At 37.2% G+C, this 23,468-nt stretch overlaps 1 protein-coding gene across 1 annotated transcript in view; it reads left to right on the forward strand.

Annotated features, from left to right (window-relative positions):
- LOC133851830 (isoleucine--tRNA ligase, cytoplasmic) overlaps positions 1-23,468 on the forward strand; it is a 30,566-nt gene that overhangs the window by 2,897 nt on the left and 4,201 nt on the right. Inside the window, exons 5-19 of the mRNA XM_062288428.1 lie at positions 437-657; positions 805-970; positions 2,330-2,443; positions 2,846-2,943; positions 9,762-9,840; positions 11,538-11,696; positions 13,676-13,765; positions 14,408-14,541; positions 16,346-16,505; positions 16,649-16,732; positions 16,892-17,104; positions 18,229-18,354; positions 19,499-19,636; positions 21,251-21,354; positions 21,461-21,524. Of these exons, the coding sequence (XP_062144412.1) occupies positions 437-657; positions 805-970; positions 2,330-2,443; positions 2,846-2,943; positions 9,762-9,840; positions 11,538-11,696; positions 13,676-13,765; positions 14,408-14,541; positions 16,346-16,505; positions 16,649-16,732; positions 16,892-17,104; positions 18,229-18,354; positions 19,499-19,636; positions 21,251-21,354; positions 21,461-21,524 (1,950 nt within the window). The remainder of the gene's footprint in view (positions 1-436; positions 658-804; positions 971-2,329; positions 2,444-2,845; positions 2,944-9,761; positions 9,841-11,537; positions 11,697-13,675; positions 13,766-14,407; positions 14,542-16,345; positions 16,506-16,648; positions 16,733-16,891; positions 17,105-18,228; positions 18,355-19,498; positions 19,637-21,250; positions 21,355-21,460; positions 21,525-23,468) is intronic.

Below are 23,468 nucleotides of genomic sequence, written 5' to 3' on the forward strand. Positions count from 1 at the left end.
TCCGTGTCGAATCGGATGAAAATACAACCTCACATAAAGAGAAAGGACCTCTCCACTTCCCAATCTTGGACTAGGCGCGCAAAGATAACATTTCCATTGTGTAACTCCATCTTGAACAGACAAGTTATCTACCACCCATGCATCTTTATATCGAGCAATACTGAACAAACCTGGATAACAAAGCTTCAACGGACTATCCCCGCACCATATGTCAAGCCAAAACCGGATATTATACCCATTCCCCACCTCTCAGTAGCCCTTTTATAGGCACAGTTTTGCATATATTCTTTTTAGTTGTAATTAAGATTGTTGCTGTGTAATGGTTGCCTGTTTTCTCTGTTTCATGTCATTAATTTTTTATTTAGCTTATATTCATTGGGAGTTCTTTTGTTATATATTACTATGGTCTCTAATCTGAGGTGAGAAAGAATACCAGGTTCGCAACAAGTACTCTGGAAAAGTGTACGTGGTTGCTGAATCTCGTTTGTCAGCTCTTCCTAATGAGAAACCGAAACCAAATATGACAAATGGATCTGTTGATGACTCAAAACAATCAAAGCCAAAGACCAAGGGATCCTCAAGTGGTAAAACTGGAGATGTGGTGGATTCTTATGAACTATTGGAGAAAGTCTCAGGGGCTTCTCTGGTGGGAATGAAGTGAGCACTACTGTTACTTTCTATTATTCATAGTTACTATTAGTTTCCAGATGATTACTGCTGTTTTTGGGAATTATTTTTCAGTAAAATATGATTTCATCGAGGGCTTTTGAAGGGGTACTGAATCTTTAAGAATGTGTACTGCAGATATGAACCATTGTTTGATTATTTTATGGAGTTCTCTGACTCTGCATTTAGAGTTATTGCCGACAACTACGTTACCGATGACAGTGGTACTGGAATAGTGCATTGTGCACCCGCATTTGGTGAAGATGATTATCGTGTTTGCAGTGAAAATCAAGTGATAAACAAGGTTTTTCTTTTTGATGCACTTAATGCAGCAAACTTTGTGTTTTTAATCTTGTGATTTAGTACAGTCGGATGAGCTTGTTTCTGTTCCATGTAGTCCTGACTTTGACATTGTAGAAAATAAGGCCTTAAAGTTTGGTGTTATCGCATTTCTGGTTCAATCTCTCTGTTGAAAATATATTGTTCTTTTGCTGTATTTGCTGTACTTTTGGTGGTTGTGATTATGTATATCTAATTTGTGCTTGCATATTATTTTGTTAAACATCTTCCTTTTGCATTCTATTCTTCTGTATTTCCTATTCATGCACTTGTTCTCTAGATGTGTTCTTAAAACTTATTGGCTATTTTTGTTAATGCGTTTTAGAGGACATTTTTTGTTTTTAGTTTGAAAAAATTTTCTGATGTGACATAAAGGAGAAAACTATTTTTGTGTTTTTAGGAGTGTTTTTATTTCTCCAATTAATGTTTTTGTTTTGAGAAGAGAAAAACAAAGGACAAAAGATAGAAGTTTTAACAAACAGATCCATCGGATTTGTTCCCTATCCTTTACCTTCTTGCCTCCTTCACTTCAGATTTGGTTAGCTATGGGTGGACTTAAATAGATCGTGGTTGTGTTTTTTATCTTTTTTTTTTTGCTTAAATCATCACATTGAGGAAGCAATATATTATGAGGGAGGAGAAATGGTAGTTGGAGAGATCTCTCCTGTGTAGGTGTGTATTGTGCAAGAGATTGTGTGAGAGAGAGAGAGAGAGGGAGAGAGAGAGAGAGAGAGTTTAACCTTGACCTTTGATAACTAAAGCCTTTTAAAAAAATTCTATGATGGTGATTTATAACAATACTCAACAGTGAGGGGATTCTGTCTAACCTTGGCCTTTGTATAATCAAAGCCTTTTGAAAAAAATAAACATGGAAACTACGCTGATGGTATTAACCAATGCTCAGTTGCTACTTAGTTAATCAGTTGTCTGGCCATATTTTTGGTTTGTTTTTCTCTGCTGGCCACTTTTTTGGCTGATTTCTTTTTATATAGGTCATTAACTAGAATGGATCGCAAGTCAAGAGCATCTGTGTTATTTGCATCAGCATAGATTTGCTGCAAATCCTAAGCTTTACATGATGGAGTCTTCTGTTGACCAGGCCTTATGTTTATTAATGTTCAGTTTGTGAAATGTGGCCACTTCCCCCATTTTGTTATAACTGAGATTCTGGTGCTCTATGATTTGCATTGTTTCATACAATTGTTTTTGGAAGTTTTTATTGACATTTATGTCCATGGAGAATTTGGCGCACACATGTACATGTATATATTTTCCTACCTAGCCTCCAGTTGCTTAAGGTTTTCCTTTGTTTGTTGTCTTGTAGGGAGAAAACTTGATTGTAGCAGTTGATGATGATGGCTGCTTTACCTCAAAAATTACCGACTTCAGTGGGCAGTATGTCAAGGATGCAGATAAGAACATTATTGAAGCGATTAAGGTATGGTTTATATAAACTTTATTATGAGATTGCTTATACACTGACAATGATCATATGAGTGTGGGTAATCGATCTGAAACTTAGTTAGTGGTTGTTTCGTTATAATATTTAATAAATGTCTTGCAGCTGTACCAATTGGTTTATTTGTATCATATCCTGAATCCTATATTTGTCATCAAAGAATCAAGTATCATCATCTATTCCTGTATCATTGTTAATAATGTTTAAAAGAGAAGTTTGAAATAAAAAGTTGTGTGGGATGTAAAATTTTATGCTCACTGTTTCATTTTTACATGCTTCCCCCCCCCCCCCCCCCCACACACACACACAGAGATATATATATATAGATATATTTGTTCTTTTTCTCTTTTTGTTCTGTTGTGATTCCTTTTGTTTGCTCAGGCAAAAGGCCGCCTTGTTAAGACTGGAACCTTTACGCATTCTTATCCCTTTTGCCCGAGATCCAAAACTCCTCTGATTTATCGAGCTGTTCCAAGCTGGTAAGTGCATATTTACCAAGCCTTCTCTTTTACCTTATCTCCAGTTATATTAAAGCTATGGCCCAATTTTCATTAAACTGAAATGTTTGATTCATCAAAATAGTTTTGTTTTAGTCTTATATGTTGTCAATTTTATTTCTTGTCCCCATTTGCAGTGGGATCAGGGTACTCAAATCTAAAAGAAACTTTGGATGTTAGGATGTTATTACCTGTACTCATTGGCCACTATAGACTGCAGTATAGGTTTTTGGATGCTTCGGCTATAAATTCAGTCTTTCTGCTGACAATTTATGAGGCCAAACTTTGGGGATATGTCGGTTTTTTGTTTTTAAACGATATCCAAATTTATTGAGCCAAAAAGCTGCTACATCTCATAGGCCTGCAATGTTCTTTCTCACCTGCATGCTGGTGCTCATTCCTTCTACATGTGTCTGCGGACACCACCAAACTGTCCCATGCTTTGTTGGTGCTACTTTCTCTTTTTGGCTCATAGAACTTGTACCAAGTGAAAACGATATAACAAAATGTATGAAACACAAAAATGTTGGATGGGACATTTATATGCATTTTCTTATAAGTGTTCAAACTGATTGTAAACCAAGCATAATTCAAGTCAATGAAAACAAAATGTTTGACTAAATAAATAAACAAGTCACAACATTCTCTAATTTATCTTAAACTTTTACTTGTAATTGGTTATTAAACTTGGTTTCACGGTAGGCGGTGTTTAATCCCCTCATTAAATACATAATAATCCATGTGGATGCTTGCACTAGGAGTGGGCATTGATCTGTGTGGTGCTTGCACTACAAGGGTTGAAAGCTGAAAAAATGATCTTTGACACTGCTTTCGCCATCCGGCATTTCTGAGCCAAGCTAAGCTGAACAAGTTGGCTTGGAAGCTCAGAAGTGGTTTGGGATTTTATGTTTTTAACATAGATCAAGAAACCAGTTATGTTCGTCTTTCTTTGTCTTTGACAAAGAATTTTGGGAAAATCTTGGTTGAGGAACAAACCCTAGAGATGAAAGATGTCGGAGTTGGGGGAGAGAAGAGTCGAAAGAGTGGCAAAGATCGGATGAGGGAGTCGAAACAGTGCAAAGATGGAGGGTTTCAGGGAAAATGAATATGTTGTTGACACAAAATGACATCCGACATCCGGCCTGACTTTTTTTGGAAGTTAGAAAAACATGCCGAAATCCAACCCGCCCCTATTCGAAAGTTGGCTCGAGCAAGTCAGAACTAGGTTGGGGTGGGTTGGATGTTGGGTTTTCAGGCTTTTGAACAACCCTAGCCTGCACATGCTCATATCCATGGCACTTTCACGAGGATGCCGTATAAAAGGGATTGTTGGAGTGATCAAATAAGTTATATCGTCTATCTCAAATTAAGATCTTAGAGAATTAAATGAGCACCTTTCTCCATTATTTTTGTCAATTTCTCAATTGAAGTGATTGTTTTAAGAACTTAGGGTAGACAAAGGTAAATAACATGGTTAGGTCGAGTGGTAAAGTCTAATTGCTGAATATGTTTCAAAAGTTAGTGTAGATAGATGGAGCATGGCTAGTCTTAGTGACTTGGAGAACCTGGTCTGGCCATGATCTTGATGTTATACCTTGGTAGGACCCAACTTACTTAAGATAAATGAGGTGTTATGGAATATGTTTGCAAGTTGGGATGGGTAAATGGTTATGGAGATATGCTATGGAGAGAAATGCTTTTTGGAGAAAGGTGGTGGATGTCAAATATGGTAGTTTGAGGGGTGGTTGGTGTTCTAAGGAGGTGGGGGGTTCTTATGGGTTTGGCGTGTGGAAAAGTATTAGGAGGGGATGGGATACTTTTGCTGCGCATGTGAGATATGAGATCGGGAATGGTTCGAAAGTTCTGTTTTGGCATGATGTTTGGTGTGGGGAAACTCCCTTGAAGATCCTCTTTCCAGATTTGTTCCTGATTGCCCGAAATAAGGATGCTTGGGTGGAGGATATCATGCAGAGACAAAATGACACCATCTTATGGAATATGGTCTTTTCTCGTTCAGTTCATGATTGGGAGGTCGAAGTGGTTAGTAGGTTCTTTGGGATGTTGTATTCCCTCAAAGTTAGCAGCGAGGGCGAGGATAAGTTGTGTTGGGTGCCAGCGAGAAAGAAATCTTTTGAGGTTAAGTCATTCTATAAGTTGTTGTCTAGTCCTACTCAGTCTTCTTTTCCGTGGAAAAGTATTTGGAAAGTTAATGTTCCCTCGAGAGTGGCTTTCTTTGTTTGGACGGCTACTTTAGGGAAATCTTTAACTTTGGATAACCTTCGTAAGAGAAACATTATTGTCATGGATTGGTGTTCTATGTGTAAGACAACTGGAGAATCTATTGATCATTTGTTTCTGCATTGTATGGTGGCTACAGATTTGTGGAGGGCTCTGCTGCAATTGTTTGGGGTGGAGTGGGTTATGCCGGGGTCGGTGATAGACATGTTGGGGAGTTGGAGGGGCCAGAAGGGTAATCGGACTGCGATTCAAATTTGGCGCATGGCTCCGTTGTGTTTGATGTGGTGCGTTTGGAGGGAACGGAATGCTCGCTGTTTTGAAAATTGTGAGACTTCTTTGGTGAATCTGAAGAGAAAGATGCTTCAAATGCTGTTTTTGTGGAAAGATAGATTTAAGTTATTGTATGATTGTTCCTATTTAGATTTCTTAGATAGATGTTCTCTATGTTCTTTTCATTAGGGGTTCCGTGTATACTTCCTGTGTACTTTGGGTGGCGCCCCTTTGCGCCTTTTTTATATATTTTACTTATCAAAAAAAAAAAATGTTTGCAAATGTTGCGTGGCATGAAAGTTTGCACCTTAAAAAATGAGATTTTTTTTTTTTTTTGAAGTTATCCAATGTCATAAAGAAGCGTAAAGGGTCACAACCCAAGTACATGAGAGCTATATACGAGAAACACCCGATTAAGAAAAATAAGAGCACATAACAAGAAATTCCAAGAACTTAGGGAAGTGATAACAATTGTAAGCAACCATCCAAACATAAAGAGATTTGAACATAATGGCTTTCAAGTCTATCATCGTCCTCACAATCTTTGAAGTTTCGAGCATTGCGTTCTCTCTGAATATGCCACATTAAGCACAAAGGAATCATCTTCCAAAACTTGTATATTGCAGCGGCTTCAAAAACTGACCTCTCCAAAAAGACAGAAGATCGATTCCCACAAATCTCTGGCTACTTCGTACTGGAGCGAAAGATGATTAGTGGTCTCCTTGCTCTTTTTACACATATAATACTAATCCACCACTGTGATGTGCCTCTTTCTCAAGTTAATCATAGTTAGAATCTTCCCTAAAGTTGTCGACCATACAAAGAATACCACTCTCGAGGGAGCCTTATTTCTCCAAATACTCTTCCAAGGAAAGGGAGAGTCCATGAGGGGAATTAGCGCATTATAATAAGATTTGACCTCAAAAACTTGTCTTTTATACTCTCCACCTCGTCGTCTTAACCTAAGAGAATACAAAAGATTAAAAAACGAGGTAATTGATTCCACCTCCCAATTATGCACTACTCTGATAAAGGTGATGTTCCATTGAACGGTGTCGTCATAAGAACTACAAAAGATCTGGCACCAAAGCCTCCTTAAAGCGAGATATACTAAACATCTCTAAGAAGGCAACCTTTAAGTTTGATTCCCACACCAAAGATCAGGCCAAAATTTGATATTTCATCCATGACCCGCCTCAAATCTAATAAATCTAGAGAAATCCCCCCACTCCCTCCTAATAGTTTTCCACACTTGACCCCGAAAGACCCATTAATTGCATTAGAACACCACCCTCCTCACATGCTATAATATTTACCTTCCAATCGATCACCACAGAGCCTCTCTCTCGTGGTGTAATGCCATAACCACCTCCCCAACAAAGCTTGGTTAAAAAGAAGCAACTTTTTAGCCCCCAAACCACCTGAGTGTATCTGAGTGCAAATCTCTAACCAACTTATTGGATGGGATTTGAATTCATTACCGACTCCGCCCCTCAAGAAATTCTGCTAAAGTTTCTCAATACGATTAGCAACACCAATATGAATGGGGAAAAGGGACAAGTACTAAGTAGGCAAATTAGAAGAGTGTTTTTTGCATGGACAATTGCCCTAGGGAAGATTGTTGCCATGGATAACCTTAAAAACCTACATGTCATTGTGGTTGACTGATGTTCTAAGTGTAAGAGGGGTGGAGAGTTTGTGAATCATCTTCTATTCCATTGTGAGATTGCTAGTACCTTATGGAATGCTATTTTCAGCTGTGTTGGGTTAGGTTTGGTTATGCCTAAAAGAGTAGCAGATCTTCTCGCTAGTCGGAGAGCAGTGTGCGACAGTCCTTAGGGTGCAATGATGTGGAAGATGGTTCTATGGTGTCTATTGTGGTGTCTTTGGAAGGAAATAAATGGTAGAAGTTTTGAGAACTGCGAGAGAATGGTGGTGCAATTAAAGTCTTTCTTTTTTCAAAACTATTTTCTACTGGACAATTGCTCTAAATCTTAATGTGCTTAGTTTTCATGTTTTTCTTAACCTTCTTTTTCTTTCTAGTTAGGCGTTTCTTGTATACATGATGCGTACTTGGGTTGCACCTATTGTGCTTTTCAATGATATCTTGTTTATTTATTAGGGAAAAAAAAATCAAAGTGATGCTACCACCCTAAGACAAATAAAGCTGCTTTCAACCAGCCAAACGACGTTCCATCTTTTCAAAGACACCATCCCATATTGATTCAGGCTTGAAAGAAGCCTCAAGGAAAGACTTGGGTACTTCATAGGTAAGGAGGAAACCCTACAACCAAGGATATGAGCCATGCCTTCAACATCTTCCATAGCTCTAGTAAGTACTAGCTTTTCAAACACAAGATAACTTCAAAGCATAAGAAAAAACGATGCAGATGATGAAGGTGATCAAGGTTTACCTCACAAAAGATCAAGTGTCATATGCAAATAGGAGATGAGACAAAAAGCGCTCATCATTATTCTTAGACTCCACCGAAAAACTTGATAAGAGCTCCTTATGCACAGTAACATGCATCATTCTACTCAGCCTCCATAACAAAAAAAAGAAAAGAAAAAAAAGAAGGGATAAATGATCCCCTTTCTTAGGCATGAGAGCTATTGAAGAAGCCAATGGGAGTTCCATTAATCAAAATAGAGAAGCGTACTGTGGAAATATAATGTGCTAACCACTCGCACCATTTTCCCTCAAAATCACATTTTCTCAACATATACAGTAGGGACCCCCAATTAATAGGATCATAAGCCTTCTCTATGTCCAATTTACAGAGTGCACCTAGTTTCTCTAATCTGATTCTACTGTTAAGGCATTCATTGGCAATAAGGACAGTCTAAAATCTATCTCCCCATGATGAAAGTGTTCAGAGTCTTGGAAATAACCTTCTCCAAAACACTTTTCAGCCTGTTAGCTAGGACTTTGGAAATAATTATATAGACGCAACCCACCATGTAACACCCTAGTCTCATATTGGGAAGATGAGTAGCCCAATAAGAGACATTCATGAGTGTCAAGTCCCACTTTGCTTACTTACTAGATGGAATTGGGATTTTTAGGTCATTCTAAGGAAGTTCCAAAATTGATTAGTCTTTTTGGGGTGATAACGCAGATGTGGCTAGCGTTTTTTCATGTTCCGTTACAAATGGTATCAAAGCAGAGGTCCTGAGTTCGAACAATGTTTCCTTCATTTACCTCACATTTTAATTAAATATTTCACGTGTTGGGGGGAGTGTTAAAGTATTAATTAAATGATTAAATTTACCCCTTCCCACCAGCTTAAGCTTTTGGGATAAGTGGTGATATAACATGATATTAGAGCCACCTAGTAATGCCATGCGGTACTGTCAGCACCGCATGACGTGGCCCTAACGAGGGCGTTAGTGATTTAAAGAGAGGGGGGGGGGGGGGGGGTTGTAACACTTAGGTCCCATATTAGGAAGATGAGTAGCCCACATAGAGAGTGAGTGATTTATATGAAACATTCATGGGTGCTAAGTTCTGAAATTGTGATTTGTAACTGATTCTAGGGAAGCTTCAAAATTGACTAGTCCTTAAATTGTTGGTTTTTGCTATGTGCCTCTGTCTCTGATCTAGCGTCAAAGTGGTTGGAGAATTTTTGCTATGGGAAGCCCATGCTTAAATTTATTTGTTTGATTTTTTTTCCCTATTACTTGGTTTGCTGCATGGCATCCTGTAAACGTGAACTTTTATCCTAGACTTCATGCTTGCATGGAAACATCCAAGTTGCAAAGTGTGGAGAGAAATTGCAGCAGCTAAGCCTTACCGTGAGAAGCTTCATTCAGGGGGGATGTCAATACTTGCACTTTAAATCATGAAAGCATTTTAAAAGGAAGTAACCTATTGTGACTAAAACAATCATAAATAATAAATTTGGGGTGGATGTATGCTACATGTTCACTAAAGTTATATGGACAATTATCCGTTGTGAATGGAAGACAAAAAGCTGACGAGGGGTTAGCAATTTTGCTTTGTAATTCACTGTATATATGGGGAGAGTGGGGCTGCAGTTTATGTTGCTATTTACCGTCTTCTTGGGATGCATTGTGATGCTATTTCTCCTGTTTGTTCTCCTTTTGATAAGTGGAAGCAGTGTTTTCATGATACTCTTAGGGGTACAGGCTCACTACCTGTCACTTTTAAGTTAATAATACTTAATATGATGTCTCTAATTTTCCTTTTATTTCTTGTAATTGTGTGTGTGTGTGTTGTGTGTTTTGAATGCTTGCCTTCTTCCTAATTGAGCTAGACCATGTTTGTCTAGGTTCGTTAAAGTAGAAGAGTTGAAAGAGCAATTGTTAGAAAACAACAGGCAGACTTACTGGGTTCCTGATTTTGTGAAGGTAATATATCTCTCCCTGCTAACAACGCTGTTGGCTTCTTAATAATGGTTTTTTTTGTTGCTTTGGGGTTTTTTTTTTTTGGGGGGGGGGGGGGGGGGGGTGTGGTTGGGGTAAGGCTATATGTGAGGGTATATTTCTTTAATGTTTGCTTCTTACGTGTTTGTTGGGGGCTTACCTTTGTTTTTTTGGGTTTTTGGGGCTTTTCTTTGTCTGTTGGCTTTCCTTTTTTTTTTTGTGGGCTAACTGAGTTGTTCCTCTGTATACTTCCTGTGTACTTAGGGCACTTTACGCTTTTTTTAATAAAATCTTCTTATTTATCAAAAAAAGGAGGTAGAGCATCGCTGTCTGCCTTCTCCACTATTTATACGAAAAGTTTTATGCAATATGGAATTGGTATTTGGACAGAATAAGGATAGCTGTTGTATATCGCAAAAATTCTGAAGGTTCATCTTAGATACCTATTTAGCACATCTCACTTTTATGCCTAGTCAAGTGGTATACCTTTTCGCTTGCTGGAAATGGCTTTTTGGTAGGCTTTAGAATGCTTCTATTTAGAAGATAGTTCCGTCTTGCCTTATGTGGTGTCTTTCAGGGGAAAGAAATGATCGGAGTTTTGCCCCTACTACCTTGTTCTTTTTGTCCCTACTACTTAGGCGGCTTCTCTTGTATACTTCTTGTGTACATGAGACGCCTTACGCTTTTAATGATACTTCGATTACTTATAAAAAAGAAGAAATGATTGGAGTTTTGAAAATGGTGGCAGAATTAAATGATTTTTTTTTCTTCAAGACTCTTTACCACTAAAGAGCTGCATTTGGCTTAATTATTTCTAACTTCCATGTTTTTCTTGATATTTTTTCTTTTATTTTAGCTAGGTGTTTCTCTTGTATACTTTCTATATACTTGGGCTGTGCCTTTTGTGCTTTTTAATAAATTGCGTTTAGTTATAAAAAAAAAAAAAAAAAAAAAATTATTACCCCCCCCCCCCCTCCCTTCCCCACAAAAAAAAGAAAAGAAAGAAGCTGATCTACTAGCTTTGCCTTGAAGGCTCAAGGTGTGAAGGGTCATGAATCATGGAGAGATTCGTAATATTATCCTGAATCATAGTATGTAATGGAGTCCTATAGTCTTTGCAATATGCTGTGTTTGGAGAGAAACTGATGTTGAGGAGGTATGTTAAACATTTTGTTGGTTATTCCTTGATATGTGTGTATTACTTAAATGCATTGAATGCCTTCTCAATACTCTTGGGCACCTAGTAGACATGTCTTCACATTATGATGTGGCCTGTAATACAATGGGAAGGACATATATCCTTTTTTTTTTTTCACCTTTTACTGATATCTTGACCCTTTCAGTGTTAGTGATTCCTTCTTTCTTGATGAATAAATTAAAGGCGTTTATGTATCCAAATTTGTACAAGTTAGAATTGGAGAACATTAAATTTTTTGAGGAAAAGCTCATGCTTCTTGTGGCTGAATTTCTATTTTCTTGAACTTTGAATATTCCTTTTATTTATTTATTTATTTATTTTTATGTTTTGTTTTGTTTTGGGAATTCTATATTATTAACGCCTAATATGTGTTTTAGTTTCACTTTCATTAATGTTGTGGATAATAGGCTTAAGTGTCCTTAGTTAGGAAATCCATTTGCTATACAATTTAATCTCTTTTATCTACTCTTTTGTCATGTTATAGGAAAAACGCTTCCACAATTGGCTGGAAAATGCAAGAGACTGGGCTATTAGTCGAAGTAGATTTTGGGGTACTCCTCTTCCAATATGGATTAGTGAGGATGGTGAGGAAGTACTAGTCATGGATTCCATTGAGAAACTCGAAAAGCTTTCTGGCATTAAGGTTTGATCTCTCTCTCTCTCTCAAAATTTATGTATTCCTATCTTTTCATTCTCATGGTAGATTAATTTGGTTAACTACATAAATTAATGCATCCAATCTTAATCAATATGAATTGACTATTTCACTACACAACTTTGTCATATAAGTTCATCTTAATTACTACCCGAAAAAAGTTGGTAATTCTGTGCAACATGATGTGAGTTGGAGGGTTGTCGTTGGAAGTTAATTAGGGAAAACAACAGATTCAATAGGAATTTTATTTCATTTTTTTTGGAGGGTTTGGGGGGGGGGGGGGGGGGGGGGGGGGGTGTCAACTTCTTGTACAAAGTGATACTTGCGTCAATGAGCTACTCTTCTTCGAAAGAGATCAAGGTACTTTTCTTTAAAAGTGATGCTTGTATCATGGTTTACCTTTAAGTTTGATCCCCCCCACCCCCAAACTGTTTCTTTTTCTCATGTTGTGATTGGGAATGTTTTTGGTGGGATGGAGCCAATTTGGGGTTTTTAATTTAATCGTCCCACCATTCCCCCATAGTGTGGAGGAATATAAATGGGTCTGGACACTCTTGAAAGTCACTGTTGCTCCCCCCCCCCCCCCCCCCCCCCCCCCCCCCCCCTCTTCACCGAGAAAAAAGAAAGAGGCCGAGATAAGCCATGATCAATTGAGCTGGAGGCTTACCAAGGTTGGGATTATGAGGTTAATCTATTTAGCAGATGCTAGGGGGAGATGCAAGGATAAAGTTGGTTTGGAAGAGAGTTGGGTGTTTCAATGGTCTTCCTAAGTTGGGCCCCTGAAGAGCCTTGCCTAGGTGTTTGCGAATCTTTACAGTTTGAAGAGCCTTGCGTGTTTCCCTGGAAAAGTGACTGGAAGGTTAAGACCCTGCCTCGCATGGCTTTCTATACATGCATGATAGTTTTGGGTAGAATCCTCACAATGGATAATCTTATTAGGAGGGATTTCATTCTTGTAAATTGGTGTTGCCTAGAGTCTGTTAATCATCTTCTCCTTCAATTTGAGTACACCTATGATCTTTGGCACATGGTTCTCAACATGTTCAGAATTTTATGAGCTATGTCGAGTAACATCCTAGAGCTGCTTCATTGTTGGAAGACTCAAGGGAGGGGTCATTCCAAAGAGTCTATTTGGAACTTTATTCCTTGGTTTTTTATGTGGAGTATTTGGAGAGAAAGGAATTAGCGCCTCTTTGAAGATTGTGAATCCAACGTGTTTTGTTTAAAATCCTCATCTTTGAGATCTCTCTTGGATTGAGCTATAGTCTTTGTTCCTAATTTTGTGTCTCTGAGATTTTGTTTTCTTTTTAGATTTTAGATGCTTGTAGAGTGTTTGCCTTTCTTGTATACTTTTTGTGTAGGAGGGCTTTGTCTTTTTCTATCAGTAAATTATTATTCATAAAAAAGGTCTTTCTTAGGTGGGTTTTTTCTTGCTCCTTTCTCTCTATATTTTTTTTAGGGGGTTGGGGGTGGGTTGTACTTTTTTGGTAAATCCAGTAATAAAGAAGTGTTGGTCGTTGTATAAGGACCTTTTTGGATTTTATTGGTTATATACCAAGAAGCAGCACTAATTGTGTCATAATTGAGGGTAATGGCAGCTCCTTTTGCATTGGATCATGATCTGTTTTGTTTTTGTTTTGCTGTCCAATTTGAATTGCATGTCTTTATTCTATCTAGTACTTCCTGTTGCAAATTCTTTGTCTTCTTGTCTCTTCTCCTCCTCCTTCTCTCTTATCGAGTAATCTATTGTGTACTTCCTGTGAAAAAATGAAAAAGAAGAAAATTAAAATTAAAATTAAAATTAAAAAATGAAATGAAGAAAGAAAACCAAAAGAAACCGTTTCTGTCTTGTGAAATGCTATGATGCTTCAATTCCAATGAGTTTTTAAATTTGATTTCTCTGCTTTTCTGGAGAATATTTTGAAAACATGGATTTTCGCTTATCTCAGTATTACTGCTTTCTATAGGTGGATGATCTGCACCGTCACAAGATTGATCATTTCACCATTCCATCTAGTCGTGGTCCTGAATTTGGTGTGCTTCGGCGTGTAGATGATGTAAGATTTCTGAATCAGGGCTATTCAGCAGATTGCCTAGACTTACATTATTGGGTTCTGCTGTTTTTTCCTTTGGAATTCCATTTTAGATTATCACATAACATTGTTTGGGTTCCTAGCTCATATAAGAGCTCAGTCAAAACCAATAATAATCAAATGTAATTGGTTTTGAATTGAAATACATATGTTTATAACATGTCCCTTGTCTATACATTTGGGGGTTTGTGGCTATGTTGAAATCTGACATAATTCTTTTAATTTTGTAAGATAATGGTCTTATTTGTGTTGCCTTGAGGACCATCTTTTTTTCCTTCCAGCAGCCTATTAGTTACTCCTCTTTGGGCAGTTGTGGCCCTCATTTAGGAGGAATGGAAAGACTTAGGCTTCTCAACTATCAGGGAACAACTATATGCTTTTAGCTCTATAGTTTGTGTCTCATTTGTATATTTCCCCCATGGTATTGGGGTTGCGTTGAAATTTTATGAAATGCTTTTTTCATGTGCCTGACAGGAAAAAAAAAAAAAAAAGAAAGAAGAAAAAAAAAGCATTTTTGCTTTCTTGTGTATCTGTGTAGATGATGGTTAACCGCACCTCTAGTTTGCTACATGGTTTTAATGATAGTTTGTCCTTTTGTCTTTTCAGGTGTTTGATTGTTGGTTTGAGAGTGGGTCCATGCCTTATGCTTATATCCATTATCCTTTTGAGAATGTTGAACTCTTTGAGAAAAACTTTCCTGGGCATTTTGTGGCTGAAGGGCTGGATCAAACTCGTGGATGGTTGGTTTCTTGCTTTTTAGATGCGTCTATTTCATGATACTTCCCAGATTCAAGAATGATGTGAATCCTTGATCTCATAGTAGTTGATTAGTTTCAAATACCATGTCTTAATTGCAGGGATGGTAAACATTGTACCATTTCAAGTGCGAGCCATCCCACTTATTTAAACAAAATGATAATATAATCCTTCAATATCTAATGGGTTTGTTTGTCTTCTTATGATATTGATTACTTAGGGCGTGTTTGGTAAACCTTTTGGTATTTTTTTTTTTGAATAGAAATAAGAAGTGATTGATGTGATATAAAATAGAAAGAAGTTTTGAATTTTTTGTAAGTTGTTAAAAAGTAATTGATGTGATATAAAAAGTTGTTAAGATGTAATTTACGTGATATTAAAAGTGGAATGTTTTGAAGTTGACTTTTTTAGAAAAATGGGAGGGGGGGTTTGCCAAACAAAGCCAATATCTCTACTGCTCTTGTTGGAACATGATGTATTTGTCTAAGGGTGGTAGGGTTACCCTTATTAAGAGCACACTTTCTAATTTGCCTATGTATTTCATGTCCCTCTTCCCTTTCCCTGTGAGTGTTGCAAACTATCTTGAGAAAGCTTCAATGAGATTTCTTATGGGGTGGGCTAGGCGAAGAATTTAAATATCACCTGGTAAGTTGGTCTAAGGTATGTTCTCCGATCTTTGAGGGAGGGTTAGGACTTCGAAACTTGCTGATGTTTAATCGTTCTCTCTTAGATAAATGGCTATGGCGCCATGTACATGAGAGAGGCTTGGTGGAGAGATTTGGCTGTTCGTGGGTGGGTGGTGTTCTAATGAGCCTTCTTGGGGCGTATGGGGTGGTGTTATGGAAGAATCTTATGAGGGGTTGGAGGAATTTTTCAACTCATACCAGACTTGAGGTGGGAGATGGCTCCAAGGTTAGATTTTGGCATGATCTATAGTGTGGGAATATGGCCCTAAAGGAAGCCTTTCAAGATTTATATGCTATTGCTTGCACAAATGATGCTTCCATAGTAGCTCACTTGGAGCTTTCTGGTGGGTCCGTTAGGGGAATGTAAGCTTTGCTAGAGTGGCCTATGATTGGGAGGTGAATGTTTTCACCTCGTTCTTCAGGGTGTTTTATTCAATTAGAGTGAGACGGGAGAGTGAAGACAATTTGGTGGCCCTCCTTCAAAAGAGGGTTGTTCAATGTTAGATCCTTCTACAATGTCCTGGTTTGTAATTATGGCTTTCTTTTCCCTTGGAAAAGTGTTTGGCGGACTAAAGTTCATTTGAGGGCGGCCTTTTTTGGCTGGTCGGCGGCCCTAGGAAAGATTCTTACCAAGTACAATCTTAGGAAGCGAATTGTCATTGTGGTAGATAGGTACTATATGTGTAAAAAGAGTGAAGAGTCTGTGGATTTTGCCTAGATGAGTAGTTGACTTATATTCTTGTTGGTGGACTGTTGGCAACACTCCACTGTGTGGTAGATGGTGCCCTCGTGGGAAAGGAATTTCAGAGATTTTGAGGACCATGAGAGGACATTGGAGAGCTTTAAGTCTTTTTTTCTTCAATACACTATATCTTTGGTCAGCTGCACATAATCATTTGGTGCTTAGTTATCATGATTTCATTGTTCTTTTATTCTTCTTCTAGGTGTTTTCTCTTGTATGCTTGCTGTATACCTAGGGCTGCTTTAAGCTTTATTGATACCTCGATTACTTAATGAAATAAAAGAAAAATCTCTACTGCCTAGGCAGAACTTGTTTCCAAGCAGTTCACTGTGCCTAATCCTTCACTTTTTCAATCTGCAGGTTCTATACTCTCATGGTGTTGTCTACTGCATTATTTGGGAAACCTGCATTTAGGAATCTCATTTGCAATGGACTTGTCCTGGCAGAGGATGGAAAGAAGATGAGTAAAAGTTTGAAAAACTATCCTTCACCATTGGAAGTCATTGATAATTATGGGGCTGTAAGTTATTTTTACTGAATCCTTTTATCAGTTGTCCTTTTCTCGTGTTATTGTGTTAAATCAATTTGCTTGTCCTAATTTGTTCTTCAAATATTTCAACTGCTTACTCATAGTTTGGTGTATGTACTATTGCCTACATGCAGGATGCATTACGACTGTACCTCATAAACTCTCCAGTGGTGCGTGCTGAGCCCTTACGTTTCAAAAAGGAAGGAGTTCATGGTGTTGTGAGTTTTGTGTCTTTATTGTTTAATTTTAGCTTTTCCATTATAAGTTCATTTGACTTCATTCGTAGTCAGCTTTACTGGTATGTAAACCTTTAATTTTATCTTGTTATACTCTAATTTATCCACATCTCTCTTGCTCCTGTTTTAATTTCTTCCCAGGTCAGGGATGTTTTTCTTCCCTGGTACAATGCATATAGGTTCCTTGTTCAGAATGCAAAGAGGCTTGAGGTTGAGGGGCTTGCACCATTCATCCCCATTGATCAAGCTACTCGTCAAAATTCATCTAATGTGCTTGACCAGTGGATCAACTCAGCCACACAGAGTCTTGTTTATTTTGTCCGCCAAGAGATGGATGCTTATCGCCTTTACACGGTTAGCTGTCAACCATTGTCTTTCAGTGGATGCTTAGCTCTTGGAAAAAAAAATTCAAAATTTAGAACACGAGAAACCATTGAATGTAGTCGCTTTTTAGTACTATTAAAATTGAGGGGATTATTGTACATAGGACATAATAAACTACTGGAGAAATGCTGCTTAAGATCAAAATATGATAAGAGAATAAGCTGAGACTATCATCAATAGAACTACTTTCTTTTGGTGTTTTTAGGTTCTGAAAGAACATTTTATTGTATAGGAATGGACGTGATAAAGCATAATACAAAAATAGTAATTTTATTATGTATATCAAATGCATGAACAAAACAATTTCAGGAATCAGCAACGAGAGTAACATTATCTATAGTTTAAATGGTTTTTCAAATTTATCTAGTAATTCAAGAAAGTATGTTAGGGATTATCCTTTAAACTTTCTGTACTCCACTCTAAAAAAATGGTTTGATTTATTAGAATAATCTTATAAAGTGAAGCTGCTATGGCCAAAATCATAGTTGTTACCCTCGAATTAATTTTACCCTTATTGAATATTTTATTGAATATAAAGTAGCTAAAAGTCACCGGATGTTATAATTCTTTTTTAGCGGGATAATTCATATCATACTGGTTTTGGTTCTAAAGTTGGTTTGTGGTGCACTGAAGGTTCCCATATTTTCACAATATATGATGCTGAATCAATATAAATACATACCTACTTTTATATGTCGTGTAGGTATATAAGTATACATACAAAAACATATCTTTGTTTGTGCTTGTTTTTCTTTGGTTTTAAAGCATTGTTTATTGTTTTATGCAACATATTCATGCCATCTTTTGCCTGCTAAGCTTAACTTACAATTACCCTTTCTAGTACGTTAGATATAGCTTGGGGTTTATTTGAGCTTGAGTTGTGCTTAGATTACTGTTAGTATACATTATAAACTGTCAGGCCAGCTTAACGAACTGAAATAGTTTTGCACTGATGTTTAAAGCTTCCACAAATGTAAATATATGTATTGGTTTTGATATTGTTCAATGCTCCACCCCCCCCTCCCCCTCCCCGGCCTGCAATTTTATGTATCTTGTTTCCAAATTCACTATTAACGGCTCAATTTACTTTATAGGTGGTTCCATATCTCTTGAAGTTTCTTGACAACCTTACAAATATATTTGTACGGTTCAACCGTAAAAGACTTAAAGGTCGTACTGGGGAAGAGGACTGTAGGATGGCACTCTCAACTCTTTATAATGTATGATTGAAGTAACATCTATCTTCTTTTTTGGCATTTTCTGATTGTTTATGCTATGATAGTATTAGGCCAATTGTCTGTGGATTTATTATCCTACCAGTGCTTGTTGGTTCCCAATTTTGGTTGGTGGAGTCCTTGTTACTAGGAAATTCCATTACTTTTAGCTCCCTATGCATGTCTAATTTCATTTGTCTTGCACAACTACTCTTATCAGATTAGTAATCCAATTGATTGCTTGGACATCCTGGGGATGGTGTAGTACAAACATGATTTTTCCCTTTGTTTAGTAAGAATTAGGTTGTGCATCAGATGTTTTACATGAATTCATTCTGTTCAAAATATGAGTAACGATATCTAGTCATATTTTGCTAATTTCTTTGTGATTGCAAAGTCATACAAAAAAAAAAGCTCATCTGAATCCTGTTCTTTTTTGGATTGAAAAGCTGTTCAAGGCTTTTCGTACAGCAATAATATCTGAGCTCACCTAGGGTTAAAGGAGAAGATTTTAGCTCTCGGTTGGTGTCTCTACCATAAGTACTAGACTTGAATTCAAATTTTGCCAATAACTTACCTTTTGTTTTATTTTTATTTTAACCTTCAATGTCACTTAACAATTTATTCTCATTTACAGGGGTAATTTTTATGAGCTTTTCTTCCCCCTTCACAAGGGGAAGAGAAACGATGCTTCACCTAGATAATGCCATGCTTCTTCTATGAGTTTTCTACTATATTGGGGCATATTTTAATAGTCCAATAAATACTTCAGGCTAATGGCCCTAAGTCAGGTGCTAGCCTAGCTCTTCCAGTACGTTGGATCTTGTCCCGATTATGATTTAATTATTGGAGAACATGATTTGGAATGGACTTGTATCTAGACTATAGTCTTGCTCCTTATTTGCCTATGTTAACTGATACTTAACTTGTGATGTGGGAGCAAACACCTAGTATTTTCTACCACTGTGTTAGTTGTTTGGAAGCATTCTCTTTTTGGGTTTTCTTACATTACATTGTTGAATCTTTTGTTTTTGCATAGCCTGGTTATTATTCATTTTTTGCTCTAACATGCTGATTCTCAGCTATTGACATGCCCATCATAACATTCACTTATATTATGTTTCGGCTCTTTTATTTTGTTTTTTTTCAGGTCCTTCTAGTGTCATGTAAAGTGATGGCGCCATTCACACCATTTTTCACTGAAGTTCTATATCAAAATCTTAGAAAAGTCTCCAATGGATTAGAGGAAAGCATTCATTATTGCAAGTTTCCTCAAGAAGAAGGAAAGGTATGGATGATTTTCACTAGGACGATTTCCTTCTCGTGTCACCTTCTTCTTTGTATTACTTTTGTTCTTTTCTCTCTCTTTTTTTTTTTAATTTGTTTTTTTTTTATTGCCACTATTCTTGAGGGGATGATTGTGGTTAAGCTGCATATGCAGATCTTATCCAACTGGTTTTGTTTTCTCAAATTGTTTTTGGTTATTAAAACCATGACACTAAGGTCAATTTGGATGTCCACTGTGCAAGTATGATTGTATCACTGAAAATTACAGAGTTAGGGCGGCAGTCCAGTTATTAGTATGAATTTCTTATTATATGGATAAAGTTCAATACAGGTCATATTAATTTATTGGAATTACTAGCACAACTATTATCAACCTGTGCAGTTAAAATGCACTTTAATAAACGAACCATCTAGTTGAAGCATTTTTCACATCTGCCAATCCATCCTAATATTTTTCTGCTACCCATGTCTATAATACTGTGTTTTAAATACAAAACATGCGTGTATATTGAGAATTCTATTCTACCTTAGATTTAGCCAAGTTCTTAATCCTACGCTTTGACATATTCCTTCTTGCCTTTATGACTTTGGAAGAAACAGTTTTTAATTTGATGTTCTCTCTGGTGGGCATGCTGTGGACCCAAAAGAAACCCCCCAAGGGGAGGGGGGGGGGTTTCCAACTTTGTGTTGTGCTATACCAAATGACATCTCCTGCCTCCATAAATAAGAGGAGACAAGGTTCGGGGTTCAATTCTATGAGTGCCTGAATTTGTATTTTTCAGAAAAGAAATGTTGTGATGATCCCACCACTTCAAATTGGTATATGAATTTTATTCCACCAGACTTGGAGACTCCATGAAGGGGTCTTGGGGCAAAACTAAAACAGTGAAAACAACAAATAGTTTTTTCCCAAAAAAGTTTTATTGCTATGGGAAGTCTGTGGATCATCTTCTTCTCCATTGCGAGGTTGCACGCACTCTATGGAACGCCATCTTCAGTCACTTCAGTCTGTCTTGGGTTATGCCTCTTCGGGTGGTAGATTTATTCGCTTGCTGGTGGATGGGTGGTCGCTCTCGGAGTGCGGTCGTGTGGAAGATAGTCCCTTGTTGCCTTTTGTGGTGCTTGTGGAGGGAACGCAATGATAGACTGTTTGAAGACAAAGAAAGAACCATTGAGGAACTCATTTCAGTTTTCTTTCATTCTTTGTACTCTTGGTCGGCTGCGTTCCTCGCACCTTTAGTGTTTAGTTTTAATGGTTTCCTTGTTTTGTTTTCTTCTTCCTCTTAGATGCATTTCTTGTATACTTCTTGTGTACTTGATTGGCGCTTTTTAATGATATTTTTCTTACTTATCAAAAAAAAAAAAAACTTACGTATCGATTAGGTGAGTCTCACAAGTTTTAGCACCATTTAAAATGTGGATTGAACTTTTGTCTTGACAATCTTTAAGGAGGCGTGAGATTGGCACATGGCTCAGCTTTTATTGAGATAATTGTATAGATTTAGTTAGCGATTCAAACAAATCCGATGTTGAACTTTTGTAAACTTTTTGCAACTTCTAGAACCACCCAATTGCTATTCCTTTTTTTAAAAAAAGAACAAAATTCTTTTCTCAGAGGGGTGATCGAATTGAACAAAGCGTTGCAAGGATGATGACCATCATTGATCTTGCCCGCAACATTCGGGAACGACACAACAAGCCTCTGAAAACACCACTAAGGTTAAGCTTGTCACTTGTTGCTTCTGCTCTTCTTTGAGTTTATGTTCTCATGTTTTCCTTCTTCCGTATTTTGTTTTTTGTTTTATTCATTTCTGAGCAACTGCAGGGAGATGGTTGTAGTTCATCCTGATGCAGATTTTCTCGATGACATCGCTGGAAAGTTAAGAGAGGTATGTGGATAACATCAACCTATATCATACTTGTATTTTTTCATACTCTTAGAAACAATCAGGTGTCTTTATAGCCAGTTGATCTACCTTGCAGCTAATGAATGCTAGTTTTTCTGCAAGTAATTTTTTTTAAAAAAAACATAAGTAAACACAATTTATTAAAAAGCAAGAGGACGAGGTATACACAAAAACACAAGAAAAACATGCAAAACTATAAATATTTACATTAAAGATAGATGTCCAGTGGTAAATAGTCTTAATGAAAAAATCCTTCAGTTCCCCCAACATTCATTCACGGTCTTCAAAACATCAATCATTTTTTTCCCTCCAAAGACACTACATAAGACACGGCGGAACCATCTTCCACATAGCAGTATTTTGAACCCTCCCACATTGCCCTTTCAAGCAAGCGAAATGGTCTACTACCCGACTAGGCATAATCCAAGCCAACCCTACAAGGCTGAAAATGGTATTCCAAAGGGCACAAGCCATCTCACAATGGAGTAAGAGGTGGTTCACTGACTCCCCACTATCCTTACACATACAACATACTGCTATAGCCATCTCCCCACTCCTCTTTTATATTCTCGGTGTACTTACACTTATCAAAAAAATAAAATTGGTTTATTACTACCAAAAAAAAAAAAAAACTCGATAGAAAGCACCAAATGGGTCTTTATAGCCAGCCCCTCCTGATATTCTTCCATAGCCCAACCCCATACAACCCGTGAACCTCATTAGAACACCATCCATCCCATGCACTACCATATTTAGAATCCACTGCCACCCTTCACAAGACTTTTCTCTCATGAACATAACGCTAGAGCCATTTCCTCAAAAAGAGGTTGGTTGAACAAAGGTAAATTACTGAACCCCAACCCTCCTAAATCGGAGAACAAACCTTAGACAAACTAGCCAAAAGTCCCGCTGCAACTTTTCTATGTAGTTGGCAACACCAACCGGAAGGGGATAAAGAGACATGAAGTAAGTAGACAAATTAGATAAATTACTTTTAATCAAGGTTACCCTCCTAACCTTAGTCAAATACATCCTCTTCCATCCAGCCAAGCGATGTTCTATCTTCCCAATAATTACATCCCATATAGATTTAGCTTTAAACAAAGCTCCCAGCGGAAGGCCTGGATAATTGGATATGTCATAGGAAGAGAAAAAAATCCTGCAACCCAAGATGCTAGTAAGAACTTCCACATTAATGACATTGCTGACGGGGACCAATTCTGATTTAACTAGATTAATCCTCAAACTTGATGAAATTTTCTTACTTATCAAAAAAAAAAAATTCCTTAAACTTGAAACCTTTTCAAAGCATAAGAACAAAATATTCAAGTTGCGAAGATGAACTTCCACACAAGTATCTCTTTCTAATCATATTCAGTAGCCTGTTACTCGTATTGGCATTGCCGTATGCCTAACTAAACCTTTTGCTCTTTATTACAAAGTAAAAGAGTTCTTTTTACTGCATTTTCTTTTTTTCTTTTTCTTTTTTTGAAACAGAATTGGGTAGTTTTCTGTATTGAAAAAAAAGGTGCTCCTGTATTTTTTTATTTTTTAACTTTCTGAACTCCTGAGGTTTTTGCTGAACTTTATTTTGCTTCTTTGGTGTAATATAGCATGACTGATGCAGATTGTTTCTAAAGGTTTGGGAAAATTTAGCAAAACACTTCTCAGGTCTGATTGATTAATTAAAAAAGCAATCTAGGAGATTAATTGCCTTAACTTTTGCCCTCTTCACTTACTAGTGGCTAATTTTCTGTTACACAGCGGTGTAACTTGAAATGCTCAAGTATAATAGCTTGATGCAAACTCAGAACTAGCCTTGAGAGATGCTCTTGTAAAGTTTATTTCTTTATATACATTTGCCTTTTGTTGGTGGACATGTTACTTGTGGTTTTTTCATGTTCAATAGATACAATAGCTTTTTAT

Source organism: Alnus glutinosa, chromosome 1, assembly GCF_958979055.1.
Source record: "Alnus glutinosa chromosome 1, dhAlnGlut1.1, whole genome shotgun sequence".
Classification (NCBI taxonomy): Eukaryota; Viridiplantae; Streptophyta; class Magnoliopsida; order Fagales; family Betulaceae; genus Alnus; species Alnus glutinosa.